The following is a 16,185-nucleotide window of genomic DNA, read 5'->3' as shown; positions in this document are numbered from 1 at the left end:
AAGCCTTGACTCTGAGCAGCGTGGACCAACTGCTATCATCCCTAAAAAAATCCCAACACACCTTGAGATTAGTGGCTTTGTTGATGTTGCTAATGGATCTGAGTCCCAAACCCCTTTCTTTAAAAGACTTGCAGCATTCATGCCAAGAAACAGTCAAGAATTTTTGTTTGCCTATATCACCACTACACATAAAATTTCTGAACCATCTCTCTATGATTTTGATTGTTTTAAGTGGCCAGTCATATATTTGGATGAAGTATATAATCATTCTGAAAAGCAACTGATTTAATAAGTTGTAGCCTACCAGCCATGGAAAGAAGAGAGGCCTTCCAGCTAGAAAGCTTAAGATTTATCTTGTCTGCCATAGGTTGAAGATGCTTGGACTTAATTTTCTATTTAAATAAGGGGATCCCTATGTAAAGGTAAGGAGGGAGTGCAATCTTGAAACCAATAATGTCAGCCAATTTCTTGTGTCTATTATGGTTCATGGCTCCAGCATAAATAAGGGACTTAGAGGGGTTACATATATGGCCAGAGCAAGCAGCATACCTAGCCAGAAGATCTTTAATTAATGGTTGTGATGGATTTGGAATCCCCTCTGCAGAATATCATAATATCATCTGCAAATAAAGTGTGTGAAGGCACTGAACAATTCCTAGTAGCTTTAATCAACTTAATCGATCCAGAATAAACAAGATTTGTGAGTCCTTTACTAAGGATATCTTTAGCTATGCAAAATAGATGAGGAGATAAAGGATCTCCCTGCCTAACTCCATTGGTGCAATTGAAGAAGCCCACCTGATTACCATTTAATCCAATTAACAAAAAGGCAGACTGGAGGATAGTTGAGATCCAAGAGCAGAATTTGGGACTGAAGCCATAAATGTTAAGAACTTTAAGTATGAATTGCCATTGAAGAGTGTCAAAGGCTTTGGCCACATCAATATTTAAAGTAATGTTTCCCGCATAAGCCTTCTTGAAAAAGAGGTTGGTAGCCTCTGAAGCTAGACCAATATAGTTGCTTATTTTTCTGCCTTGAATGAATCCATTATGCTCCTTAGAAATGATTAGAGGGAGAATACTTGTCAGCCTATCAGCTAGGATTTTGGAGATGATTTTGTGCTTGAAGTTGGCCAAAGCTATAGGTTTGAATTGCTCCACCTTGTTAGCCCTTTGACCTTAGGGACAAGAACAATGGTGTTAGAGTTGTAGTGAGGGAGAATCCAGTCCTCTTTGAAGAATAGAGAAACAACATTTATGACGTCGATGCCAACAATATCCCAGTAGGTTTGGAAGAAAACAGCTCCAGATCCATCTGTCCCAGGGGCTCCATCTTCATTGAGACTCATAACAGCTTCCTCGATCTCCATTTCAGTTGGAATCGAGGTTAGAGTTTTGTTAGTGTCCTCATTGATAAGATTAGGGATGGTTTCCTCCACCAGTCCATTATCTTGCAGAACAACATTCTTATTAAAAAGCTGATGAAAATGATCAAGAAAATGCTTTTCAATAGTATCCATATTAGTATGAACAACATCATTTATGGTTATAGCATTGATAGTATTAGGGGATCTTTTAATAGCAGCATATCTATGGAAAAATTTAGTGTTTCTATCTCCATCAGTACACCAATTAATTCTGGCATTCTCTTTCCAGAATTGCTCCTCAAAATCCAAGGCTTTGTTATATTCCTCTTGAGGATTCTTCTCATGATTCCTTAGGGTGTCGTCATATTCCTTATTAACAATAGCCTGCTGAATATTCATTAAGTTTATCTCAGCCTCTTTGACCTTTTCCTGCACTTTACCAAAATGATTCTTGTTCCAATCTTTGAGTTTGGATTTTAAGATTCTCAATTTTTTGTCTAGAATATACATAGGGCAACCATAGATTCTAGTGTTCCAAGTTTTTTCCACAATTTCCCTGCAATCAGAATGATTAGTCCACATGTTCTTAAATTTAATTTGAGAAATGTATTTTATATCATTAAAATTAAAGTTGAGAAGGATATGATAGTGATCTGAATTGGCTTTTGTTAATGTGTGACAAGATGTTTTGATGTAGCAGTCTATCCATTTGAAATTGCAGATGGCTTTATCCAACCTCTTTTCAGTAAGCTTTTTAACCTTCCGGCCATTGTTCCAAGTATATTGGTTTCCCATGGTTGGAACATGAACCAGATGATTGGAATCAGACCAGCTGAGGAACTCTTTCATATGAGTAGTGGCAGGGCAGCTAGCACATTTGTATTCGCCATATTCTATGATGGCATTGAAGTCACCAATGAAACACCAAGGAGTATCATTAATAAGAGGACCAAGACAACTCCAAAGTCTTCTTCTATCTATGTAGTTGGTGACTGCATAAATAACAGAGAAACCTAAAACCAAGTTGTTAGAATCAATAGTGAATGATATATGTTGGTCATCATATTTCAAAATGGAAGGATTCATATCCATTTTACAAAAGCACCAAAGGTTTGGATGCATATCTAATCTCTCATTCATGGCAAAAAAGCTTAAGGTTAAGCCTCTTGGGCCAATTGGAAGGAAATTTTTTTAAGTCCATCCAAGGTTCTGCAATGAAAACCATGTCAGGATTGTTTATATTTATAAGCCTTTTTAGGGCCAGTCTGGAAGAGGCATTGGCAATGCCTCTTATGTTCCAGGAAATGCACTTCATAAGGAAGTGTGAGTAACACCAGGCCTAAACCTAGTAATGATTTTTCCTTTACTATCCTTGTTTTCTTCTTAGATGTCACTTGTTTGACACTTTCAAGATCTTGTTCATCTTCTTGCTCAGCCAAATTGGCCCAAGAGTCAACAAGGAATTCAGTAACAAGATGAGTATCTCCCTGCATAATCCGTTGAGTTTCTTCTACTCTTTCAACTTCAAGAGTTGCATCCACAAAATCTGATTTAGAGTCAGAGCTAGTTTTATCTTTTTCTGTTTCATTTATAACAATGATTTGATTTCTTTTCACTTTTTCTATAGTATCTTCATTGCCTTTGGGGACACCACTAGTCTCACCCACTTCTCTTTGCCCTTGTACTTCCTTTGGGACAATATAATCAGGTTCTTCCACCTCTTTATTATTTTCCACATTGTCATACCCCAAATTTGTCCTACCCTTTAACTTCTAACTGGCTTAGGCTTTGCATTCATGTACATACATCACTTAGGTCATAATCCATACCCATGCATGCATATCATTGGTATCAACCAAAGACCAGCAGGAAAGAACTTTTGTGGCAAGGTATTGATTGAAGGGTACAAGCTTGCAAATCATCTGGTTCCTTAAATCAGGGTTTCTTTGACCAAAGTCAACCAGTTGACTTTCTGGTCAACAGTTAATCAGGAATGGTTTCTATGTGTGAAAAGCTTCTCATACTAACTATGTGGATGTGTTTGTTTGACTGGATTTGACTGGAGGAGATTTAATCGGGAATTTCATCAATAGTCGGAAAAATCAGAATAGTTGACTTTTGGGTCAAAATCAGAAGAATTATTCAAATATTGACTTTTGGTGGAAAATTAATCAAGAAAGGTCGAAGAATGGATAAAATCGGGAGTTCGACAAAAAGTTGCCAAAATAGCAAAAAGACAAGTTTCCAACACTTAGAAAAGTTTTTGATGCTTTAAATCTTGTTGAGCAGCCCACTTCAGCACTAGATTACACGTGGAAAATGGCATTTTTTGAAGAAAATTCCAACATCAAAGTTGTTCCTCTCATGGAGGAGAACAACTTTGTAGTTGGACACTTTTTCATTTGAAACTTATATGAAGAGTTAAAGTGGTGTGAAGCTTCTGAGAATTCATTTAAACCAAGTCATAATCTAAGTCACAAGTCAGGTCATGACCTGGCATTTTAACAAACACATGGCATGCCAAATCTCCAGCCATTTTTAGAGCTCTACAGAAGTGCCATGAATGCAAACTTGGTATCATTCTCTTCTTTGCCATCTCCTTTATCCATTGAAACAAGAATTGGAATAATTGAACAAATATTGAGTGAGATACAAGCTTTCAAAGTCGTGCCCCAACACTGACCAAATCCTGCATGCAGCAAAGGCAGATTTCCAGGGCACATGCATGCATTTCAGCAAACACATGGTGTGCCAAATGTCAATGCCTTTTTCTTCCTCCACAAGTCACCATTTTGAACAATCTTGATTCTAAGCCAATCCTTGCCATGCCCTCTTTACATAGATCCAGATTTCATAACAATTAAGTAAGTGAGGAGCAAGATAGAGGGACTCAAAGTGTCACTCTCACAAAGTCATATTCTGACTATGCACACGAGCCCAAAGCTAAGGCATGCGCACGAGACTCCAGCAGTGTTGACAACATGAGTTCATGATCATTTTTCTCCCATTTCCAGATGACAATTCAAGATCCTTCAAACAGCAAATCTCATGTATTCCATCCCCTCTTCCATTTGAGCCAGAAAGTGAGTCATATGAAGGACCATGGCTTGAGATATGAGCACTCAAAGTGAGGCGCATGAAGTGTTATTGGCATTGGCCCAAGGAGTCATTGCTGTAGCATATGCATAAAATTATTCCATAATAACATCACATTGCCATTGCTAACCATGCAAATACCACATACATTGAAAGCTTGCAGGAAATTTACTCCATGTGGTACACTTGTTCCCTAAGCATGTAAAACTACGCATCACAAACATACACACCAAAGCAAGTCCCACATTCAAGAAATGCAAAAGAATATGCTGTCAATCACACTCTAGGCTCCACACTCAAGAAATCACCATCATTCTATAATCATTGGCCATATATAAAAGAAGCTGCAGCCACCATTCCTAGAGACACACATTCATTTTCACTATACTTTCATTCCTTCCATTTTCTTCTCACAGCCACATCTCTCCTCATTCTCTTTTCCTCTCTCCGATTCTCTCTCATTCCTCCCACACTCTCTAAGAGTTTGTTAAAACTGTAACAAACTCTTCTACTTTCTTCTTCAACCACCACCTACCTCTACTACAACCACCGGGAACCACCATCAATCTTCATCCTCCATCTACAACCATCATCATCATCAACCTCGCCCACTGCACCTTCACTCCTCACATCATCTGCTGCAGCTTGTATCCTTGTGTTCCGTCGGGCTCCATAATCACTCACCAGTCACGGTTCTTGAGTAAAGCATATGCTCTCTCCTCTTGCACGTGATCTCTGAGATTGAAAGAAAGCTGAAACTCGAGCCTCACTATCTTCACCTTGTTTTGGCAAAGGAGCTGCAGAGCATCTTTTCCACTTCGGCGCAAGAATCGGTTCAGGTGAGTTGTTGGTTTATCCTATAAAATATGAGGCATGTTCATGATTGCAGGCTTTCACTCAATGATTAGATAGAGTATAGAGTAGCACTGTATGCATTGGTGAGTCGAAAATATGCGAGATCTCATGATTCTTTGAGTTCGTTTCGTTTGCCACGCGTTTTGATTGTTCATGTGTATGGATCTTTGATTCGAGTCAGGAGGACTCTTGTGAGCATTTGTATGTGTCCATATCATGATTAGAGCAAATTTCTTCATGCTAGGGTTTTCTAAATGCATTCGGTTTAAGCTTTATAAGAAGATTCAATAAAATCTAAAGCCATATGTGAAATCAGCGTGAGATTCTGAGTAAGGAGGTGGTTGCTTTTTGTATTTCTGGATTTTTTATGGTGGCTCCGCCGTGCAGCTTGTCGGAGAAGACGACCGGAGTGGAATCTCCGGCGTCTGAAATTTTGATCTTCCTCTCTCACCGTTTGCGTATGTGTCGCGACGGTATTTGTCCGCTCTCCCATATTTTGGTCAACTTGTTTTACTTTAATCATTAGGTGATGAGTTAGCAGGGAATGATTAGCTGATGAGCAATTTTGTCTTATCCCAACTTAAATGATTTGTGACCGGTTGATGCACGTTTTAGATTATCTTTATGTCACATACATAATAAAAAGTATATGCTAAAAATATCACATGTTGATTAAATGAAAAATAAATAAATGCTGACACATAAATGATGTTGAGTAATAAGAATGGAAAAATGGAATAGGTTGAGTGCTGCCACGCTGGGCCATACGCGCATGGGCCTTGTCCCAATTTTTGGATTTCACCCCCATTTAACTAATGCACCACTGTTCAGTCCTTGGGCCTTAGCGCGCCCCATGCTTCCCGCACCCCCTAATTGTTGGCCCATAATCGCTATTAACTAATTTCAGTTCATATAGAAAATACTTTTGCACCCCTGCTGTTTAACAAAAAAAACAATAATAAAAATTGATTTTTCTTTTAATTCCTTTTGCACATTAATTGAATTCCTTTCTTAAATAAAATGACAAAAAACATTTTTCACCCAATTAGTTTCTTTGAAATTTTATTTTCTTTCAATTGAATTTTAATTGTTGTTTCCTTTGATTTTTGATTGGTTGATAAACCATAAATAAATAGTTTTTAGTCTTTAATTCAAAATAGTTTCTAACATGATAAAAATGCAATTGCTTGTGAATATTTTCATAAATAGTTTAGATTTTGTTCCCTTTATTTTTGTGAATATTTTTTATACTGTGAAATGCTTAAATAGATTTTTAGAATTAGAATAACATAGATTTAGAAATTAGGAATAGTTCCCTCTTTTCATTTCTTTTTCTTTTCAACTTAAAACATCTAAAAATATTCAAATAAAACCCCTTTAAAAAATACAAAGAAAATACTTAAAACATTAATAAAAAAGTGAAAATCATTAAAAAGGGAATGGAAGCTTGAATCTCCCTTGCTTTAGGGAATCATTCGAGTGCTTGGATCTCCCTTGCTTTAGGGAACCATTCGGGCGTAAGTTCCCAAATTCTAAAAGACACAAACCAAAGAGTAACTCGAGTTTCCCTTGCCTTAGGGATTTCCTCGAAACGCTCAAACTCTCTCTCTTTTCTCTCCTTTCTTAAGGGCATTGTTATCTCCGCTCTATTGCATCCTAGGTCGATCCCTTATGCAAGAGCGCGAGCGTTAACTCCGCCCAACTAAAAAACACAAAAACAAACAAAAACTATGAAGCCGAATTACGGCGCTCTGATTCCTGAAAAGGATACGTAGGCATCAAGTCGCGGGGCTTGAACGAGCACATTTGTAAATATTCTTTCTTTTCCCCGTATTTCTTTTTGCATTCATTCACATGTAGACATAGACATAGTACACACCCTTTAGATAGAAACAAACATAGGTGGATACCATCGAGTACGATGGGCGCGGGGGGGTGCTAATACCTTCCCCTTGCGTAACCGACTCCTGTACCTTGATTCTCTGGTCGCGAGACCTTGTTCCTTCCTTTGTTAGGTTTTCTGATATTCCTTTCCCTTATGGGATAAATATATTGGTGGCGACTCTGTTCATTTTTCGCGAGCGTGCGACACACATAAACCTTTTTTTGCACCTCTTTGTGTTTGTTTTTGTTAGTTTTTTGTTCTTTTAGGGTGCTTCTTCTACAGTTAGCCAAAGGATGACCAATGCAGTTACAGTAAGTGCACAAGTCAAGGATTTTTTCCTACTCTACTTCCACAAAGAAAGCAAACCCAACACGCTCTACTAACACTTTATATGTTAACTCTTTTTGTAAGTCAAGATCTATAAGGACTCTAACAAAGTGACCAAAAGCTTGGTCAAATGATGGTTTATAGGAAGCAGAATCAATACATATGGGAGTACCTATGCTACTTGTAATAGAAAATATAATTTTAGGTCTCCAGTATTCTTTGGATAATCCATGAACTCAAATCCATACTTGAGCCGATGACTGGTTCATATTAGACGGGACAAAGTCTTTTGTCCAGGCAAAAAGTTTGAGAGTACTTGGATTTAGGTTCCATGTTGCGACGGATCTCACCTTGCTGACATCTTCTATGCTTAAAAAGGAGAACTCAAAGTATCCTTTTCCCAGCGAAGTTAGACCCCATTTTCCGATGTTCTTCCATTGTTCATTCAATTTGGCTCTTAAACTTACCACCGTGAGTGGAGAGGTTCCTTTAGGGCAAATGATTCGACCATGTAAGTTGAGTTTACACGGGCCAAGCCCCAACTGGTATTCGTCTTCTAGTATGGAAATTGCTATGCGATCTCCCTTAACACAAGGTGTGGGAAATTGACTCATTGGAATGGTACAAACAATATTGACCACCTGTGCAAATGTTTTGTGATTGTTGGATTTGGGACATTGTTCTTTCTGTGCAAGGTTGGAAACTATACTGGGAGGCTTTCCTGCTCCTAGGAATATAATTAGAAAGGCTGGGTCGTTCATGGTGAATGGAGGAATTAGCAGTTTGAGAAGGAGATGAACAGTGTATTAACGGTCATATTTATTTTTATTATTTCTTATAAAACACATAAGTAATACTATTATTTAGAAAAATAATAATTTTAAAAATATCATTCTGAACGAAATTTTAAATATTGAAACAAATAAATATTTGACTTATTTTAATCTAAATATATTTTTAAATATTTATTTAAAATCTTTTTTCTTAAACAATTTGGTGGCTTAAAGTGACAGAGCATTAAGTCCATCATCTGTGTGACATTAGTTATATACCATTGGATTTATCAATATTAATTTAAGAGCTGAGATTTGTTTAAAATAAAAAGTTACAATTCTCAACCTTTCTTTTCCATTCCTTAACACTCGTCTAAGAACCAACCACATGGTCCCTATAGTTGTTCATCACTGAGTCAAATTATTCCCGTCAATTTTCGGTTGATTCATCGTCGCCAATTCATCGAAAACTTATCTAATCTCTATTGACCATTGTATCATCACATACTCACATACTTTAGGAGGGAGGAAACTTCGCCGCCAACACAGAAAGAATAATCAAATGGTCTAATGGAAGTAGTGCAGTAAGCCAAGAGTTAAAGCAAGCATATCTTGAAATATGTGGCAGACGGTAACTTATACCATATGATGAAAATCTGCAAGAATTTTCAACTTTTGTAATTCTTAGTTGAGCAATAATAGAGTCTTGAGTGAAATTAAAAGCATAAATTACAAGACAACATTAAAAATTATGCATTTTTTTATTCAATAGAATGTGAAATAATCACATAAAGACGGTTGGTAAAAATATTATAGTTAAATTTTGTTTTAGGTTTAAATAAATTGAAATTACAATATTATTTATTGATTTTAGAAAGTTTTTTGTTAAAGAATGTTTTGTCTGCTGTTTGCAAATATTTATAGCAGAAAACAAAAACTAGAACAAGGGGTTGTGAAAAATTCCCTTACCAAAAGTATGTTTACTGGAAAAGAAAAAGAATAAATCATAGCATGATTTGATGGTGAAAAATATAGAGTATTATATTTATTTTCAACAAATCTGAACCTTGAATTATTTGTTACTTTGTTACTGATCCAACGGTATATAATTTAGGGGTGGCAAAACGGGCAGTGGCCCGCGGGACCGGCCCGCCACCCGCTAAAAAATGGCGGGTTGGGTTGGGATTTTAGGCTCGCCGCTCGCCAAAGCTCGCCCCGCAAAAACCCTCCGCCCGCCATACCCCCCGCCAAAGCCCGCTGCCCGCCAAAACCCGCCTCTCCTCCAAAACTCACTCTTTTTTTTAGTTAATTCTAGTAAATTTAATTCTTGATGGTTTATTTTATACATTTATTTATAAATATATGTAATATTTTTTTAAGTAAATTTGTTAAAAAGTTGCTTTTATAAAAGATTGTTTTACAAAATAAGTGAAAAGTTTAATTAAAGCGTAAAAAAAGCCTATTAATCTATTAAAAAAATATAAATAAAAATAGGCGGGTAAGCCCGCCGCCCGCCAACCCGCCATCTTGGCGGGGCGGGCATGACTTTTATGCCCATTTTACTTGGCGGGCATGCCTGCCCCGCTCGTTTTTTGGCGGGCATAAGGCGGGGCGGGCGGCGGGCGGCCCGTTTTGCCACCCCTAATATAATTGATGGCATGAGGGACTTAACTTCTCCCTCACCTTAGAATCCACCAAACAATTTAGTTGATATAAATAATAATAAAAAATGTTAAATTAAAGTTTTTACGATTTTAGTTCTCTTATTTTATTTTTAAACACTTTTGGTCTCTCATCTTCATTTTGGCTAAAAAAAATACTTATGTGTCACTTTTTAAAATACTAGCTCATTCTCAAGTGGGGACGGGAGACCAAAAGTGAAGGTGAAATATTAAAAAAATATATTTTAAGTGCGACAGATAAGCGTTTTTTGTAGGCAAAGTGGAAATGAGAAACCAAAAGTGTTTAAAAATAAAATAGGAAGACTAAAATGGTGAAAATACAAAAATAAGAGGACTAGAACTGTCATTTAGTCAAAAAAAATTCTAGAGAAAATGAAATATTAAAACAATTTTTAAAATAACTTTAATGTTGAATGGTTATAACTAAAATATTAAAATAAAATTGGGTTTTGCTACAATAGACCCACTTGTTTTTATGAAGGTCTATTTTAGCAAGTTTTAACTATAAAATGATTAAATGCACCTTAAGGTGTATGTTGATAAAATAGACCTTCATAAAACTAAGTGGGTGTATTATAGCAAACCTCAGCGAGGTTTCCTATAATACACCCACTTAATTTTATGAAGGTGTATTTTAGTAAGTTTTAACTAAAAAATACTTAAATAATGCACCCTAAGGTGCATGTTGCTAAAATAGACCTTCATAAAAATAAGTGGGTCTATTGTAGTAAAACCCAATAAAATTATAAAAACTTATAGAATCAAAATAAAATTTAAAATTAAGAGGACAATAAATTGCATGAAAATAATATAAAAGAGTGTCAAACATATATACCTAAAATTTAAAAAATATATTAATGAATCTACTATGTACTTTTAATTATTTTATTTTAAGACGGATAAACTTGTGATAAGACAATGTAAGATTATAATTAAGATAATGATTAATGGTATTGGTTATGTGTATAGAGATCAAAATAATGTAGATATTAGTGTATATCCATAGATAGATAAAATTACAAATATAAAACATATTTATAACAAAATTAATTTAACTTCATAAGTTTTGAAGAAAAAAAAGAGATAGACATTGTAAGAATATAGAATAGTGTAGATAAATAAATAGATTATATAATAGTATATAGATAATATATATAAATAGATTATATACTAGTATATAGATAATATATAATAGTATATAGATAAAATTAAAAATATATTTTAACAGAGTTTGTAATAAATAGAATCAAATATGAAACAAATGAGAAGTGAATAGTAGAAATGAGAGAGTATATATAAATCATATTAAAACTCATAATTTTGACCAAAGTTAAAACTCATATTATAGGTATGATGTATCTACCATCATTTAGTAGTTAGTACGTAACTAATATCTATCGGATAATTTATTCTATAAAATTTTATCAAAAGTTCTTACATGATTCCACTCTTTAGATAAAATATGATCATGTCTTCCAATATATAAACTTTATAGAATCAACCGAAAGCTATTATATCATTTTAAAAATACATTATCAATTAACATTTTTATATAAGCTAAAATTGACTCAAAAAATTAAAAATATAACAAAGACGCTTGACACATAAACCTAACTAGGAAAAAAAAAGAAAGAAAATAGAAAGAAAAAAAAAACAAAATGAAAAACAAATACATTTAAGAAAATTATTAAGAACTTTATGGTGTACAAGTATTATTATATTATACAAATAATAAATTATACTAGCATGTTACATATGCTAATTGATCACTCAACCATACACAACATGCACTTTAAACACACAAAAAACCACACAACATGCACTTTTGGTGTTCACAAAAAAAAATCACCATGTTATATGAACAATTAATAGACAAAGTTATGTGTCATGTCACTTATGTTTGCCCTTTTGGTTAGGTTAATCCTTTCATTCGTTTTATATCGATTTGTCACGGTTGGGTTGGGTGGTCTATGAAAAAAAAGACCCATCACTTTTCTGTTATTTTTATTAAAAATTGAAATAATTTAAAATGGAATCCTTCAAAACCAAGAACACTTAAGATTTATATGGATAACATGACCGCCAAATCTAAAAAACAAAAAGAACACACGATTTCTTTATGGTATGTTTGGATGACAAGAGAAAATAAAAGGAAAGAAAGGGAAAGAAAAGAAAGTAAAAGAAAAGAAAGAGAGTAGAAAATGGAATGATTATTTGATTGTGTGGTATAAGAGAAAGTGAAAGGAAAGAAATTTAAATAACAAGAAAAAAGAAATATATATTTATACAATGACAAAACTAACCCTAATAATTTTATTGATATTCTATCAAATTATTTATTATATAAAGTAAATTTGAATGTAACCTTCTATAAAATAAATCTATACTAATTACTGCATCTTAATATAAGCTAGTTATACTGTTTTCTTTTTCGTTACCGTATTTTTTAAAAATATACTATAATGCATCTTTAATATTTATTTTTGTCACAATATCAAATAGATTATTAATATAACATAACATTAAATAGGGTTAATTTTGTCTTTTACATCAAAAGTGAATTACAACTTCTTGTTTCCTTTCCAATTCTGCGCAGAAAGTTTTTATTTGTGGGTCCCAGCCCAATCTTTCTTTCCTTTCTTTTTTTCAGTGTTAACAAACAGCAGAAAGTAGATCAATCCCCTTACTTTCTTTCCTTCTTCATATCTTTCCACTAAACCAAACATAGTGTTAAAGTGATCAAATATATGATGTGACTGAACCAAAAAATACACCTTGAAATTAATGTTTGGGAATTTTTAGAGTCTTATCTACTATCTACTCTACTCTACTTCTACTTCTATCTATCATATATCTACCACATATATATATATATATATATATATATATATATATATATATATATATATATATATATATATATATATATATATATATATAATTTTATTTATTTATTTATTCTACCCTATACTAATCAATTGGCCAAAGAGACTAAAACACCATTTTATTAAAATAAATTTGCATTGCAATTTGGACATAAAAGTAATTAACAAATTAAGCACTACCTTTTTCAACTCTCCTCAAAGAATGTTACACCTGTTCATTTTTCATTGGCCCAATTTAAAATTCAAATCCTACTATTTGGAACAACTCATTCTCTCTCTTTCTCCCTCTTTATCGCCTAACCCTCTCTCTCTCTCTCTCTCTCTCTCTCTCTCTCTCTCTCTCTCAAAACCCTACATAGTCGCTGCCACTATATCTCCACCACCGTGTACATCCGGTGCACCGTTCATCTTCCCAGGTTCACCAAATCGGATTCGTAAAGTCACCTTCTCCGAATGACACCTTCGACACCATCACTAAGCTCCGATATGCGTTGACGCACCTACGAATTTCCGGTGGCAGGTTTTATGTTTCTTCTATTTTTAACTTACATCCACCTTTCATCTTCCAAATCAAACAAACATTTCATTTGTTTCTGTAGATTGACCCCAAGATTTACAGTGTTTTTTTAATCAAAACTCACGTCTTAACTATTAACCTTTGATTCAGAAGAACCCAGGAAGACGAATATATATTATATCAAGGAACATTCAGCTCTCAGAGAGTATTTTGCCACATAGGATTGACAAGTTGGCCTGGTTTTTAGTCTGTGGTTTGGTTTTTCCTAAATAGCCTTTTAGCTGAATTAATTCAGTCCCAGTATTTTGTATACATGCTTTTGTGAACATATAAATAAGCTAACTCAAATTACACACTTACTGCAGTTCCCTCTGCTCTCATGCTTTCTATGCAAAAACGTATTTGCCTGGTTTAAATCAACTTACGGTTTTTGACGAGTCCAGTACCTGGCTAACCCTGGCGGATTTAATGTCTCCATTATTTGAAGTTTCTTATAGAAGAAATCAATCAACTACTTTCAATGCAGAAGGGCTTGGTCCAAACAAAGTTCATGTTTGGTCTAATGGGGTAGGGCTGATATCATAACAGATTTGTTTGTCTTTGCCCTTTTTAATTCTTCTCAATTATCCAATTTATCGGGAGATGAATGAATTTTGTAGAAATGCAATTGTCTTTTCCCATTTTTTCAACTATATAGGAATTTGTCGAACTACCTTCAACGCTCCAGTTCGATTTGAATTGTCACAGATCGTTAATTTGGATACACTGTAAAGCTATAATTTGGTAAAAGACAATTTTCTTCTAGACATGTAAGCTATAATTTTTGCATAGTTTTCTTCACTACAATTTCTTTGCAATGATATTGAATTTGAATCATGTGTAACATATATACAACCTTTGATTTTTCAATTGTAGAATAGTTTGTGACACCTAATAATCAAGGCAAAAAAGTTGTGAAAGGCTTATTGATGTTGACAACTTCACAGTTTATGCAGGACAATCCTGAGTTATGAGCTTGGTCAAGAATGTGAACTACTACAAACATACCGAGTAGCATATAAACATAAGAAGTGAGTTTTTCTAACTTAACTATTTTGATTTCTAAATCAAATAAATGATGGAATATTGTAATGCAGTGTTGAGTTCTACATAGTGCATAATTGAAATATGTTAAATGTGTATTCGAACCTTTTTGTTTTCTTCTTCATTGACATGGGTGAAATATTATGTTTATAGTTTATATGATTACACATTTTCTGAAAACTTCCTGAAAATTCTGTGACAACCTATCAACTTACATATAGTTGCTGCTACACTCATGGATTATGGTTTTTAAAATGAAAACACATGTTTGCACTAGCCTTTCTAATTTTGTATATTTATCTACTCTTCGTACATAAACAAAACAAAGATTTTTGAAAAGTCTTTTTATTTTTCAGAATACTATGGAAGCTGCTCCTACCGCTTCTGAACTATGTGATGATTCTACACAATCTTTAAGCTATTTGGTTCCAAATTCATGATAGTACTTTTTGAGTCAAATGCATATAACATTAGATTGTTGTAGTAGTTTATTTGTTACGTAAGTTGTTGTAGTAGTTTAATAGGTAGAATATTGTAGTAGTTTTTTTCTTTTTAATACTTGTCATAGATGAAAAATGAATTTTTTTTCTTATTGAATTTGTACATGCTATTAGAATTTGGAGTGAAGAAGATTTATTAATATTTAGTTCCAAGAGTAGGCCATGGCACACAACTTTATCAGCTGCTATTCCTTACTGAAGGCCATGGCACACAACTTTATCAGCTGTTGGAGATAACTCTGTTGGTGGAGCCATTGTATTGTATTGTGGCTTCTGGAGGAAATTCAAACCTTAAATATCACTGTTGTTGCTGCTAACACAATTAATAGTGACTTCACAAGTTATGTCAATGCTTGCTACGAACTCTTAATTAAAGTGGACAAGAGATAAAACTTGAATGTCAATGCTATTTAAGAAATTATCATATTTAAATGTTGTTCATGAATTATTGATAAAGGATACTACCCGTGTTGTTGTTGCCAATGTAATATATATGTTTAATAGTTTTCAATTTGTATTAGTCTTTTTATTTTTGTATGGGTTTATGATTTATTAACTTTTTTCTTGTCACAAGTATTTTTTATTTTTTATTATTATTTAATATAATTGAGTTCATATAATAATTGTTTATTTTATAATTAAGTAATTTAATTTAAATTCATTTGTCTATTTAAATACATCCTTTGTCAAGTTTACCTTTCATAATTTTATATTGTACTTTCTCAATTAAAATGAGTTTTTCATATGTATATCTAAAAAATTTATTGATATATGACCAAAATAAATTTATCCGTGCTCCGCACGAGTCACTAACAAGACAATATTTATTTTAGTTTAATTGATTATTATTTTAATTTAAGAGACAAAATCTTTATTTTTTAATTTTTTTTCTATCTTATAATTATATTTATTCTTCATTGTATATGATTATTTAATATAATTAAATCTATATCATTACTGTTCATTTTTTAAAAAATAAATTATTTTAAATTTTGTATTTATATCTAAAATTTTACATTTGTATTTGATATTATCTAAGTGTTATGGAATTAAAACTCATTTTTGTGTTATCACATTAACAAATATTTTATTGTTATTTTTATTTTTTTTAATGATTATTATTTGAAGATTCTAAATTACTATATTTTTTTAAATTATTTATACAATATCATAATTAAAGTCTCTTACTAGTTTCATATAGATAAATTAGGTTAA

General features: G+C 33.3%; 1 protein-coding gene across 1 annotated transcript; it reads right to left on the bottom strand.

The window, feature by feature from the left end:
* Window positions 1-1,139: 1,139 nt before the first annotated feature.
* LOC131605962 (uncharacterized) lies at window positions 1,140-2,459 on the bottom strand. Its single transcript, XM_058878248.1, has one exon. It carries the CDS (start codon window positions 2,457-2,459, stop codon window positions 1,140-1,142), a length of 1,320 nt encoding a protein of 439 aa, XP_058734231.1.
* Window positions 2,460-16,185: the final 13,726 nt, after the last annotated feature.

Source organism: Vicia villosa, linkage group LG5 (genome assembly GCF_029867415.1).
Source record: "Vicia villosa cultivar HV-30 ecotype Madison, WI linkage group LG5, Vvil1.0, whole genome shotgun sequence".
Taxonomy (NCBI): Eukaryota; Viridiplantae; Streptophyta; class Magnoliopsida; order Fabales; family Fabaceae; genus Vicia; species Vicia villosa.
Note: the sequence above shows the minus strand (reverse complement) of the source record. Positions and strands in the feature narration are given on the sequence as shown.